The sequence below is a fragment of the Neovison vison genome, chromosome 2, assembly GCF_020171115.1.
Source record: "Neovison vison isolate M4711 chromosome 2, ASM_NN_V1, whole genome shotgun sequence".
NCBI lineage: Eukaryota > Metazoa > Chordata > Mammalia > Carnivora > Mustelidae > Neogale > Neogale vison.
This window is the reverse complement of record NC_058092.1, coordinates 65,759,305-65,774,241: the sequence shown is the minus strand read 5'-3', so window position 1 is coordinate 65,774,241 and position 14,937 is coordinate 65,759,305. Positions and strand designations below refer to the sequence as shown.

The 14,937-nt window shown below is 39.6% G+C and overlaps 1 protein-coding gene across 2 annotated transcripts in view; it reads right to left on the bottom strand.

The window, feature by feature from the left end:
- The window catches only part of GIPC2 (GIPC PDZ domain containing family member 2), an 86,806-nt gene that overhangs the window by 27,286 nt on the left and 44,583 nt on the right, over window positions 1–14,937 (bottom strand). For both annotated transcript variants that reach the window (XM_044238527.1, XM_044238528.1), the window contains one exon: window positions 8,740–8,920. In XM_044238527.1, the coding sequence (XP_044094462.1) occupies window positions 8,740–8,920 (181 nt within the window). The remainder of the gene's footprint in view (window positions 1–8,739; window positions 8,921–14,937) is intronic.

The following is a 14,937-nucleotide window of genomic DNA, read 5'->3' as shown; positions in this document are numbered from 1 at the left end:
GAAGGCAGAGGCTTTAACCCACTGGCCACCCAGGCACCCCTGTGCACACTTCTTAAGACTGTCCTGTCACCTCTCATGGGGAGTTCCATGGAAATAGGACACTGTCTCCTGATACTGTTGGGACCTACTGAAAACCATGGCTTTCTCTTTGGGAAAGTATCGTCCCAATCTTACCATTTCTTCCAGCCCCCAGCACTCTCTAAGCTTTAGAACACTTTCCAGTCATGGAGACGTGGAGAAGTCAGAAGACATGGAGAAGTCAGCTCTCAGCTGAAGCACACTTTGTTTAAATCATACAGACAGCACATGTCCTAGCTCACATCGTATTCTAGAGAGTCAGTGCCATATGCTGTTAAGAATACATGCCTCATGGGGCGCCTGGGTGGCTCAGTGGGTTAAGCCTCTGCCTTCAGCTTGGGTCATGGTCTCAGGGTCCTGGGATCGAGCCCCACATCGGGCTCTCTACTCAGTGAGGAGCCTGCTTCCACCTCTCTCTCTCTCTCTCCCCCTGCCTACTTGTAATGTCTGCCTGTCAAATAAATAAATAAAATATTTAAAAAAAAAAAAAAAAGACTACAAGCCTCAGGAACAAACAGGAATGAAGTACCATACTTGCACTTCCCGTCCACCACTGGGTGACCTCAGCAAAGTATTTAACAGCCCAAAGTCTCAGTCTTATCTGAAAATCCCTCTCGGGTAAGGCAGGAGGATTAAAACAGGCCATAACAGTAGTCCTATTAAGGAATGACTTACATTTATACAGCACTATGTGCCCACCACTATTTTAAGTGTTTTACATATATTAACTCATTTAATCCTCACAACACTTTATGGATAAGGAAACAGGAACAGAGGAAGTAAGTGGCCCAAAATCACATAGGTAATAAGCAGCAGAGACAGGAATGACACCCAAGCAATTTGTCTCAGAGTCTGTGCTCTTTGTTGCTTCTTATAAGCACTCAATAAATGGCAGCTATTACTGTACTTAATAGAATTACCTGATTATTAATGTACCTACATCCTTATATAAATTTTAAGCTCCTTGAGGACAGCAAACATACAGACTTGTCCAAAACAGCTGGTAGAGAGCTGGTTCTGAGAGTTCCCTGCATGGGGGAGAAGCTTGCCTCGGTCACGCACGAGCTGGCTCTGAAACCTTGAACAAATGGCTCAATCTTTTAGCCTGGGTGAAAGGATTACATGAATTTCTACTTAGAAAGTACTTAGAATACAGAATGGCGGGTAGCTACTATTAGGACATATTTGATAGGAGATGTGATCTGGAACCGTGCCAGATTTCCCAACAAATACTTGCTAACCAACTCACCTGCATTGCTGTTCATGAACAACTTCAAGAAAGGCTACACCTTCATAATAAGAGTAATAACACTTTTAATCGAATTAATCTATGATTTTTTTCATGTGTTTAATCATTTAATCCTCAATGTGATAAATACTATTACCATCTTCTCTTTTGGTATGAAGAAACCAAGCCACAGAAAGTTTAAGTAATTCATCCAATGCCACATTATCACTCAGCCCATATAGGACAGAGTCTATACACTTAACTACTTTTCCTTTCTTCTTCTTTAGTAACTTTTATCATATTCTCCAGTATATTTTGTAGAATTCAGTATACATGAAAAGGCACAAAACATATTTGTTGGTTGAAACTTTCTCACTAGAAATAGCATGAAAAATAGACTTTTCAAATATTTAATACTTTCTATCTAAAAAATCATCTAAAACTTAAAAGCCAAAGTTTCTCTCTTGATATAAAATAGATTTCATCTTTGAAAACAAGTACATCAGTGAGCTGAATCACGAAGATGAGGTCCGAGTTTTCCAGCTGTGAATGACTCAAAGGACTCAGACGTACTTCACATACTGAACATCCTATTCCAATAGACACATAGCACAGAAATGAATCCTCTAAAAGAAGACATAGTCCAGAGTTCTATTACAAAATCTAACCCCAAAATAAAGACTACCAACATTTTAGGAGGTAAACTTTTTCTTTCAACTCCCTTGGATTTTGGAAACAATGTACAAAAATATTTTGGGTCTCCTTCTATAAACATCTTTCCATAAAGGGCAACACTTACAAACAAAAGAACTTCTCCAGGATAAATGCAGACTCATCCAAGTAAAACAGCCTAAGTTTCATAGATTTAATAGTTATTTTTGTGCAATTAAAAGTCCTCACAGGAAACAAACCAGTTGAACTAGTCTGGTCCTAGAGTTTAAGTTAAGAAGAGTGGGTTTTCATGGCCTTGGGAAAGTGTAGGTTTACAGGGCAAACCCTGCAAGGTTGAGCTCATTGTGGAGACATGTTCCTTTTCATTGGCAAAAGGGAAAGGAAGTGAGCCATGCCCTAAAAAAAATACCACCAGAGACATTCCACCCGATACTTGATAAGGACTGGGAAGGCTGCCATCAACTCATGGCTAGAAGGGGGAGAATTTGGATCAGAAAGCAGCTGACCAGGAGAAACCATGTTAGGTATGGGAAAGCTTTCCCAAACTACAAATTTTTAACAAGGGAATCATTTAAACCAGTGGCTTCCAAATTTTATTTTTTGCTATGACTCACGATGGGAAATATATACATTATATCATAACACAATTATACAGATGCACACATATATATATCTGGAACACAAATATACAAAAACATATGTAACTTTTATGTACAATGTAACCTACCCTTACTACGCACAAAGCACTATGAAGTTTTTCAATTCTACTCCCTGTTTTAAACACAGAACACATAAACACAGAGATTGAGATCCACTAGATGAAAAACAGTGATATAAACTCTGATCAACACAGGACAATCTGAGGGTGTGTCTTAAAGCAGCCTTTATTTCTCCCTCAGAGCCCGTCACCAACTTAGGAAAGCTGTAGTAAATTGAAGCACCTGCTCTTGGGACAAGTAATAGGTCCTTGAGTGCTTGGGAAAAGGCCAACCAGAGGCTGTCTCTTCTGTGTCTGGCCATTCCTCACTATGCAGGCTCCTCCTCTTTCTTCTCCTTAATGCTGGGCTTCCTCCACAACTCTAGGCTTGGTCTTTTTCTTACTATTCTGAGTGATCGGATTTCCACAGCTTCAAATTACTCATAAATCCCATTCCCTAGGCTCTAGTTCTCTGACACTTGTCTACCTCTTACACATTTCCAACTAAATTCTCTCACAGATGTCAAACTCAGCAGACCTAAAATTATATTGTAAGTACAGTGTCTCTTTTCTAAGTCTTCACCCAAATCTATTTCTCTTCCAGTTTTCCTCATCTTAAAGAAAAGCACTCCATTCCATTCCTCACCCAAGCCACAAATCTGTGGGTCATCATTTGCAATCTATTTTACTTCTACATTCAATGAATTTACAACTCCACCTTCTTAATATTCCAGCCTTCCAACTCTACCTTTTTAATATTCAGTGGTATGCAGATAAATGTGTAACCATCAGCTCTCCAGGAAAAAAATAAAAAATCAAATTTGCTGTACTCGTCTGTGTCTGTGATATAAACAAGCCACCACAGCCAATTTCAAGCCCCTAACATGAGGTCACTGAACATGGAGTTTGGAAAAGATGTATACAAATGGCTCCAGCACACCACTGTCTATTCCTCCAATCTGTTCCTCACGTCTATACCTACGCTACTGCCTTCATTTAGGATTTCATCTTCTCTCTCCTCAACCTACACAATAGAATCTTCAAGGATTTCCTTGGCCACCTGAGCTTATAAACCAATCACATGTGACATAGTCTCCAAACTCTCTCTCTAAAAGCCAAGTATCATCCACCGGCTTAAACCCCTTCATTGCCCACTCTTTATCGTCACATATAAGGCTCTTGATTATTTGGTCTCTACTGACCCTTGAGCTTCATCTCTTGCCACACAATCACCTGGAACCTCTATTCCAATCATACAGACATACGTGGTATTCCCAAACACAGGATACTGCTATACACCTCTACACCTTTGCTTATTCTATTCCTACTCCCACGCCCTGGGACCACCTTCCCTAATTTGTTCACTGACCACACCTCTTAAGATCCAGCTCAAATCTTTTCTCCTGAAAGCTTTTCCTCAACTCCTTAGGTTGACTTGATGTGGCCAACGTTTATGCCTCTAGTACATGTTAGCACCACTAATTCTCTTTATTGAATTTCTTTTTTTTTAAGATTCATTTATTTATTTGACAGAGATCACAAGCAGGCAGAGAGGCAGGCAGAGAGAGAGAGGAGGAAGCAGACTCCCTGCTGAGCAGAGAGCCCAATGTGCGGCTCAAGCCCAGGACCCTGGGATCATGACCCGAGCCGAAGGCAGAGCCTTTAACCCACTGAGCCACCCAGGTGACCCTGAATTTCTTTTCATATTCATCTCCTCCCACTAGATAGGAGCTTCTTGAAGGCAGGGACTAGTTCTTATTCATGTGATATACCAGGCAGGTAGTATGGTGATGGAATACAGTAGATGTTCAAGAAACTATTATTATTCCAACAACGAATACTCTAAGACTAGCATGTACTAACTCCTCAAATATTTATTCAATAAAAACATCAGTATGTTCCTGCCATATACCCAAGGCCAAGGACAGCTAAGACATCCCATCTATACCTTCTAGATTATTAAGGAACTCATACTGCCACAGTCAAAGAATTTACACTGCAATTTTTCTTTAAGCCTGATGGCCCCTATGTTAGTTTCCTAGGGCTGCCACAAAGGACCACATGGCTTAAACAAAAGAAATCTATTTCCTCTGTTCTAGAGATCCAGTTATCCCCAGGGTTGCTTTCTTCTAAGACCTCTCTCCTTGGTCTATAGAGGTCTACATTGTCACATGGCATTCTCCTGCTATGTGTATGTGTATCCAAATTTTCTCCGCTTAGATCAGTCTCATTGGATCGGGGCCCACCCTAATGATCTCATTTTAACTTCATGTCTCCTTAAAGAGCTTATCTCCAAATACAGTCACATTCTGAGGTAGTAGAGATTAGGACTTCAACACATGAATTTTAGGAGTGTTGACTGAATTTTATTCAGTCAATAACAGCCTTCTGCTAAACTTTGAGCTCCTCAAAAGGCAGTAGCTATGGCTTAGTCTTCTTTCTTAGTATCCACTGGGCCTAATGGAGCACATGGAACACAGAAGATTCTCAAGAACTTATTTGGGGGAGACATGTAACTCTTGATCTCAGAGTTGTAAGTTCAAGTCCCATGTTGGGGGTAGAGATTGCATAAAATCTTTTAAAAACTTAATGCTATCAGTACCTCCAGAGAGTCCATTGCCAAAATGCCATTTATGCAGAACCCAACACAAATAGGAAAAAACAAATCTGTAAGACCAGACACCCAAAGCCAGCTGACAATACACTGCCTCCCTCCAGATCCATTCTGATATATCCAGACTGACAGTATCATGCATGGATACAGCCAGACTCAAAGTCAAGAGAAAACCAACACACGCCACTAAACAAGGTATATTAACTTAGGAGAAATGGCAAAAAAGACATCTGCTACTTTTTTCCTACCCAAAAGGAAATTTCTCCCTCACTGTTCGGCATGATTTTGGTGGCCCTATTAACCATGCCTGCCTTCCCACTGTCAAGATGGGACATGACCTAATCAGTTTCCCCTGCTCTCCCAGGAATTTGAATCCTAAGTGAAGTGATATAAAGATAAGAAATAACGGGAAGGAGTTAATCAGGCCAGGGCCATGAAAGGTGCCTGGTTCATACATTCCTGAAATGGCCTTTATTCCTGACCTTCCCAAGGCATGACTGACACAGTCTTTGTTTCTGAGACCTACCTGATAGTCTACCCAAAAAAATGCCCTTTCATTAACCTGGGAAGTGTTTATTCTATACCTCTCAAAGAATCTTAGCTCACATAATGGCTCCTGGGAGTGGAATGTGACTGGTGGTGGACCAAAAATATGCAAATAGGAGCAAGCTGTAAAGATTTCCCTATCCACAGCTGAAAGTTGTGTTCATCATCCTTGTTATACCATTCCAAAGCAACCAATCATACTACTACTTGTATTTTAGGACACAGTCCATATGACTCCCTAGGTGAAATCTTTAGGGAAGTTGGTAAGGAAATGACAAACTACTAGAGTGTATGGCTATTTCAACAGCTTTTGATAAAATCCTAGAAATGACTTCACTTCAGCATAGATGGCCTGTCTGATCACAGAGACCAGAACATTCGGCCTCACCTACATTGGTCCTTTTCTCCTCTAGGAATACAAGGCAATGAGAGACAGATAATCATGAAGGACTAGGAATTTGAATCAGTTCATTCATGATAATGCTAGAAAACACAGGAAGGAAGGAAACAGAAAAAAATAAGATTAGAACCAAGAGAACTGGGGGAAGTTAAATCCCTCGAGTACCTTTAATGTATACTCCCTTCCAAGAAAAGCATGAAGCACTGGGATGAAGTCAAAGGATGAGAAACAAACTAGCATTGCCTTTATCCCAAGGCAAAAATCAGCAAAACTGAGGCAGAAGTATGGGCAGAGCAGCAAGGCCTGCTTCTAAGAGGGAAATCCCCAAGCTATGGCCCAAAGTCAAGTTCCAACCCAGAATGGAAAATGCATATGGCCCAGCAGATTTAAGTTGGGCTGAGTTAAGCTATCACAGGAACTTCAGAAGATAAAAACCTATCATTGCTCCAAAATCAATTTCCACATATCCTAACCCACAGCACCACCAGGATTTGGGATGCTAAAATAATATACCCCCACTAGGAAAATCCTACCCAGTGTCCTTCTCAAATGTATACATGGAATTCCTATGGGGCAACAGAGAGCAGGTTCAATAGTAGTCAGGCACATAAGGCTGAGCAGCACCCCAACCATCTACATGTGTCTCAGGTACTGAAGGAAAAAAATCCAATCATGGAACAATAATAGCCAAATACAATGATCTCTGTAACGTCCAAGACTAATATCAACAAAGCATCCAAGTTAAAGTATACCAGCAACTTTCTATCAAGATACAGGGACCACAAGATTTAGATGCAGAGATGAAGAAAAAATAGAAAAAGATTAGCTTTGAAAAATAGACTAAGTGGTAGAAATAAAGGTGGAAAAAAATTATACTCCTTGAGTTGTATTGAGAATGACTGATTTACAAAGAGTCTAAATCAAATAAAAATAGCTCAAACTGCTTACATCCTATCAGTTTATACAATAATCAGGGAGTTGGTTAGCAAAACAACCACTTCAAAAGGAGCATAGACAGAAACCTGAGTGCTGCCCACCTTCTGTGACAAGCGAGCTCAGAAGCTGGGCTATACTCCATGTAGAATCTCAGTTTCTGTAGTCCTGTCTCCTAGATTGATCCCCTCCAGGAACAGCACTGGCATAAGGCATTCTCCCTCCCCCGATCCCCTGCCGCCCCATGTTTTCTTTTTGGGGTTGCTTTCTTTCTTTTTTTTTTTTTTAAAGATTTTATTTATTTATTTGACAGAGAGAAATCACAAGTAGATGGAGAGGCAGGCAGAGAGAGAGAGAGAGGGAAGCAGGCTCCCTGCCGAGCAGAGAGCCCGATGCGGGACTCGATCCCAGGACCCTGAGATCATGACCCGAGCCGAAGGCAGTGGCCTAACCCACTGAGACACCCAGGCGCCCCTTGGGGTTGCTTTCTTGTTTTAATTCCAGTATAATCCAGTATAGTTAACATACAGTGTTCTATTAGCTTCAGGCATGCAATACAGGGATTCAACAAATCTATACATAGCTCAGTGCAAAGCATTCTTTTCTTACATCTTCTATGGAACTCTTTCTCCCCCAAGTCATATAATCTACACTGTATTTCTATTAAATGGCACAGAAACCCTTGGAAGCAGAGAAGAATTTACATTTCCATATGGTTAGTATCTGTCACTTACTTGCTAAGGGAGGGAAAATGTAATTGCCCAGATCCATTGTTTTCCCCCATCATTTTTATTAACTGCCCTTAAAAAACATTCATTAGAGACAAACTATAAGGAATATTTATGTACTGTGAGCAAAGGAAAGAACATAAGTTGGGTGGAGTCATGGATGAGTAAGGGCAGCCTAGAATGATTCTGCTGAAGATATTTCAACACTGATGAACACTAGGCCGTCATTTGGCTTATTAAAATAGTGCTGGGTAGTGAGAGAGAAGCTGGCACATTTTCCTGTAGATGAGATGCCCCTTAGGGTTTGAACAGTTGGGACACAGCTGCCGTGGCTAAAACCAAGCGAGTACAGATGTCACCAAAGTGGAAGCAATTTCATACCATCCGATGCTGCCAAATCCAAAATGCCAACGGAGGAAAAGTATTGAAGGAAGCCTTTAAAATAGACTAGATAACTATTTTAAATACCAATTCTGTGTGTAACTGAAGTTTTTGCTGTTGAGGTCCATGAACCAACAGTTATTATGGCTTAGAGAGCTCAATCAAGAATTTTATTGCTCAGTAAGATAAATGTAATACAATGTGCTCTTCTTGGAGTTTGGAACAGCCACAAAGTCGCTGGACATGAGACTTTGTAACTCCAAAGGTTTTTCAGAAATTGTCCTTTTACACAACTTTTTTCTCCTTGAATTGTTGTTCCGCTGGTCAGTAGTGCTGCTATTCTCTATAGTCTCAATGGACACGCTGTATCACATGGCATCACACCTCAGAACTTACTACCTTTAGAAAGACAAGGCATGGAAGGGAACACTTTATACTTATACACACCCACACCCAACTTACCAAATGCCTTCTTAGGCTCTATTAACTTCAAGGTAAAGGATTCACCTTTTTTTAATTCCTTTAATTTTTTTGCAACATCATAATGACGCCACCCAGTGATATTTTCTCCATTTATGGATTCAATATGATCCCCCACACAGATGGTTTTAACTGCGTCAATTAGGCTACCATCTTTAATTCTCTGAAAGAAAATTAAGGATAACACATAACACAAAATGGAACTGCATAACATTACTTATATATGTTGACATATTAACAACACAGCTTAATGCTCAGTTAAAGATGAAAGACCAAGCAATAAAGGACAACCATCTTACCTCATTCAGAATTATGCTCCATCAGTGATCAACAACCTCTCTGAGAAATTTCTGACGTCCCCTGGGGGGACACCCCCAAGAAGGGTCACGATGTCACTCTCATGCTTCTAAAGTAGGTCTTGCTACATATTCTGAGCTCTAAGCTGCCATCTCATTTAATTTTAACAACCTTTATGAGAGTCTCATGTCATAGATCAGAAAAATTGAAGCTTGGGAAGATCAAGTAATTTGCCAGTTCAGCATACTATAGAGCAATTGTTCATTCACTTCTCAATCTCCATTACCAAACTGTAATATCCTTGGAGACAGAGATGGTGTTATTCACCATTATATGCTCTGTGTCTAACACAGTACTACACAGAAAAATCCCTCCAAAAATGGTTGGTGAATCATTTCAAAATGAAACCCAATACATGAGAATAGACCTTAAGGTGTTTGTTTGTTTGCTTACTGGCTACATTTTTTAAACCTTAGTAACAAATGTAGTGATTCAAGAACTGGTACAACCTCAGCTAAGAACATTGATAAGTAATAAGACACAGATGTGGTTACCATTTAGGAAGCCAGTAAGAGTGATTTTATACTATCATTTTTCATTTATACATTTTAGATAAGGAGAACTTAGGACTCACAGGAAAACTTCAAATTGGTCTTTCTTAAATCTATTTTACTTCTATACAATAAATCTATAATGCAGAGTATCAAAAGGAGACCTAACACTCCCTAAGATAGTACTAAGATTTTATGGAACAATTCTAGGGATAAGAGGCCCAGAAAAAACTGCACAGGTAACAGCCCTGCACAGTTCACTTCTTCCACAATTGTGAGGAACAGGGCAAAAGAAAAGCCACAGTCTGCCTCAGGAGTCAAATCTTTCATGTGGGCAGACAGGATAGATATATGAGAGGCTACTAGATGTATAACAAAAGCCTGTGCCATTCCCCACTCTTACCAGGTGGGAAAATAACATCTTCTGAATCAGTAGGGTAACCACTGCATCTAAGAGTTAAGAGGAAAACTGATCTCATGTACCCTAGCATCTCCATAATATCAACGGAATAAAGAAAACTGTAAAAGACTCTTCTAGGAAGGTTGGACTTTAAGTTTTAAGTTTTATTGCTATATGCCAAAACTCAGTTTCTTTTTTACCCCCAAATTTTAAGAACATTCCTATTTTCATTAAAATAGTAACTATTAATATGCTTTATGCAAGTGAAATGTCAATTCAGAGCTCATTATCATTACAAAAGTGAAATATAAAAAAATGAAAAATTTCATAATCTGATAGTTTTATTAGGATTTGATATTACCATTATAACAGAATTAAGAGTTACTACAACATACCAACAAGTGCAACTGGGTTTTCTAAAGGGTTACAGAAAAATAAGCAAGATTTAAAAGAAAACTAGAGTCTAAAAAAACAAATAAAAAAACTATTAAATAGCCTATCATCTACCCATTCTCTTTTTTTTTTTTAAGATTTTATTTATTTATTTGACAGAGATAGATCACAAGTAGGCAGAGAGGCAGGCAGAGAGAGAGGGGGAAGCAGGTTCCCCGCCGAGCAGAGAGCCCAACAAGAGGCTCGGCCCCAGGACCCCAAGATCATGACCCGAGTCAAAGGTAGAAGCTTAACCCACTGAGCCACCCAAGCACGCCACATCTACCCATTCTTAAGCCGTTCTAGAATGTGGGCATCTGGGTGGCTGGGTTGGTTAAGCAACTGCCTTCAGCTGAGGTCATGATCCCAGAGTCCAGGGATCAAGTCCTACATCGGGCTCCCAGCTCCATGGGGAGTCTGATTCTCCCTCTGACCTTCTCCCCTCTCATGCTCTCTCTCTCATGTTCTCTCTCTCTCTCAAATTAACAAAATAAAATCTTTTTAAAAACAAGCCATTCGGGGTGCCTGGCTCAGCGGGTTAAAGCTTCTGCCTTCAGCTCAGGTCGTGATCCCAGGGTCCTGGGATCAAGCCCCTGGGATCGACCCCTGCATCGGGCTCTCTGCTCACCAGGGAGCCTGCTTTCTCCTCTCTCTCTCTCTTTGCCTGTCTCTCTTCCTACTTGTGATCTCTGTCTATCAAATAAATAAATAAAATCTTTAAAAAAAAAAAAGCCATTCGAGAACGTGAAAATCTATATATAACTCTCACTTCCTTGATTTTTATTCTAATTTCTCTTAATGACTTCCCAATTTATTTTTTTTCCTTTGATCAACAACACCATATAAATTTCAGTGTCCCACCTCTTATTTTGAAGACTTGTCACAATTTTATTAAAAGTAAGCAGTATATAAAATTAATTAAATGAAAGACTTTACAGGGCACGTGGCTGGCTCAGTCAGAAAAGCATGAAATGCTTAATCTCAGAGTTATGAGTTTGAGCCCCCATGTGGAATGCAGAGATTAAATATATAAAACTTTTTTTAAAATGGAAAACTTTACAGACACATATAAATCTTACCAGTAAATTAAAGGTCAGAGTAACAAAAATCTAGGCTGTGCTGGACCTGTGAGGAGCCACAGAGGTGACTAGAAGACTGTCAAGACCAAAGGAGGAAAGGCCATTACCAGAAGTCAGAGCAAGTAGCTGGGCAAGAATCCAGGTGGGCAAGAAAAACATCAAAGCATGGGTAATCATCAGAGGTAGCAGATGAGGATCTGGGATGAAGAGATGGGGAAACTGCTGTAAGAAATTTGAAGAACACCGTGAGGGAAATAAAATCCAGAAGCAAAGGGATGCCTGTGTGGCTCAGTTGATTAAACATCTGACTCTTGATTTCGGCTCAGGTCATGCTTCCAGGGTTGTGGGATTGAGCCCCACGTTAGGCTCTGAGCTCAGTGCAGTGTCTGCTTCAGATTCTCTCTCTCCCATGCATACACTCTCTCTGACATAAATAAGTCAACTCTATGCTTTGAAAATCTTAATATGAAAGAGAATAACATTGCTAAAAGTGCTACTCAAACACAAAGAACTGGAAAAGAAAGGTGTTAGTTCTACACTTATATTTACTGAGTCACTGAGCATAATTTTCTATGACACTTAGAACTTTGTCTCATCTAGCTTAAGAGCTTGATATTGCAAAATGCAGAGAAGACAAATATTTTTTTTTAAAGATTTTATGTATTTATTTGAGAGAGAGAGAGACAGTGAGAGAGAGCATGAGCGAGGAGAAGGTCAGAGAGCGAAGCAGACTCCCCCATGGAGCTGGGAGCCTGATGTGGGACTCCATCCCGGGACTCCGGGATCACGCCCTGAGCCGAAGGCAGTCGTCCAACCAACTGAGCCACCCAGGCGTCCCGAAGACAAATATTTTTTAAAAGATGGGAGTCACAAGCTTCTTAAACTCAGAGGTTCCCAATCATGTCAGACACTTATGATAGTATTTTCCATTATTTCATTGCATCACTTACAGAAATGTCTGTTCATCACAGACAGCAGCAGAACTCAAGGGCATCATCCCACCCTCCGCACAGCCTAGGTATCAGATTCAAGGTTGTCTGAGCTGCATGCCTTACTGCCATGGTCAGCAGCCCTGAGATCTGTGCTGGTGATCCTCCCAACACTGTCCTCAAACGATGTTCTAACAAACATTCATAACTGCAAATAGCTCGTTCATTTAGCCTTCAAAGCAAGCCTCATTCCATTAACAGAGGAGAATATGAAGGTACTGTGATTACATGGCCTGATCAAAAGAACACAACAAACGACAGAATTGGGATTCAAACAGAGGTGGTACCAAGAGACCACATAACCCTGAATTATAACAAGGTCTAAAATAGTTACCATCTGTCCCTTTATATAAATGTTTGCCAACTCATCTTAAACCACTCTAGGAATTTCTGGTTTTGTTAAAAAGTATACTCTGAATCTTCTGATTAGATTATTTACATACTCTGATTCTGGGAAATTGAGTCTTGCAAAACCTAAAATCACAAATGTTTAAGTCTGTTGTCTTTTCATCTGTAAAGTTTTATCTGTGAGAACCATGCATTACTGTCTTTTAATTCAATTAAGAAAAAAAAACACAGACAGATAGATTCTACATAGAAGATAGAGCATACAGTATAGGTTTTCTCCGACATTTCACTTAGGATAATGCCCTTGAGATCCATCCATATTGCCACAAATGGGAGGATTTCATTTCTCTTATTCAGCTAATACTCCATTGTGTGTGTACGTGTGTGTGTGTGTGTGTACACACACATCTTTATCCATTCATCAGTGGATAGGCATGTAGGTTGCTTTCACATCTTGACTACTATAAGTAATACTGCAGTGAACACCATACACAAATGCATGGTGCATTTGTCTTTATGATTTTATTTATTTTAGAGAGAGAAAGAGTGCGCAGAGGGAGGAGCAGAGACAGAGGGACAAGCAGATGAAGCACAGAGCCAGATGCAGGACTCGATCCCACCACACTGAGATCATGACCTGAGCCAAAATCAAGAGTTAGATCTTAACCAACTGAGCCACCAAGGCATTCCTGTTCATTTAGCTTTCTGAATTAGCATTTTCATTTTCCTCCTAAAATATTGAGAAATGGAACTATTCAATTGTATGGTAGTTCTAGTTTTAATTTTTTTGAGAAAGCACCATATTGTTTTCCATAGTGGTTGTACCAATTTACATTCCTACCAACAGTGCACAAGGGTTCCCTTTTCTCCACGTCCTCACCAACATTTGTTATTTCTAGCCCTTTTGAGAATAGCCATTCTAACAGGTGCAAGGTGGTATCTCACTGTGGTTTTGATTTGCATTTCCCTGATGATTAATGCCCTAAAACATCTTTTCATGTACCTGTTAACCATCTGTAGATCTTCTTTGGACAAATGTCTATTCAGATCTTCTGCCCATTTTTTTAAATCCAACTATATTTTAGTTAGATAGTCCCACTTTTTATTTTTCCTTCTGTTGCTTCTGTTTTCAGGTTCAAAAATCATCACCAAAACCTATGTCAGAGAGCTTACTGCCTATGTTTTCTTCTATTTTGTGGTTTCAGGTTTTAAGTCAAGTCTTTAATCCATTCTGGATTAATTTTTGTATATCGTGTGAGATAATGATCCAGTTTCATTCTGTTGCATGTGGCTATCCAATTTTCCCATTATTGGCAATCTCATATTTCCCACACCACTTATTAAAGAGTATCCCAGAGTAAATAAATAAACAAAATAGAGTGTCCCCTCCTCCATTGTGTACTCTTAGCTGCTTTGTTATAAATTGGCCATATATGCAAGAGTTTATTTCTGGGCTTTCTATTCTGCCCCATTGATCAAGGTTTGTTTTTATGCCAATACCACACTGTTTTAATTACCATAGCTTTGTAATATACCTTGAAATCAGGGAGTGTGCTGCCTCCAGCTTTGTTCTTCTTTCTAAACCTTGCTTGGCTACTCAGGGTCTTCTATGGTTGGTTCCACATAAGTTTTAGGACTACTTGTTCTATTTGCATGAAAAGTGCCATTGGAATTTTGATAGGGATGGCACTGACTCTGTAAAATTACTTTGGGTAGTACAGACATTTTAACAATATTAATTCTTCCAATCCATGAGCATGGAATAGCTTTTCATTTATTTGTCTTCAATTTCTTACACTGACATCTTAGTTTTCAATATGCTATTATCTTCCTTGGTTAAATTTATTCCTTGGTACTTTATTCTTTTTGATGCAACTATAAATGGAATTATTTTTTAATTTTTCTGATAGTTCATTATTAGCATATAGAAATGTAACATTTTAGCATACCAATTTTATATCCTGCAACTTTACTGAACGTATTAGTTCTAACAGTTTTCTGGATACAGTCTTGAGTTTTGTGTATATACCATCTCCAAACAGTGACCATTTTACTTCTTCCTCTCCAACAGGGACACCTTTTAT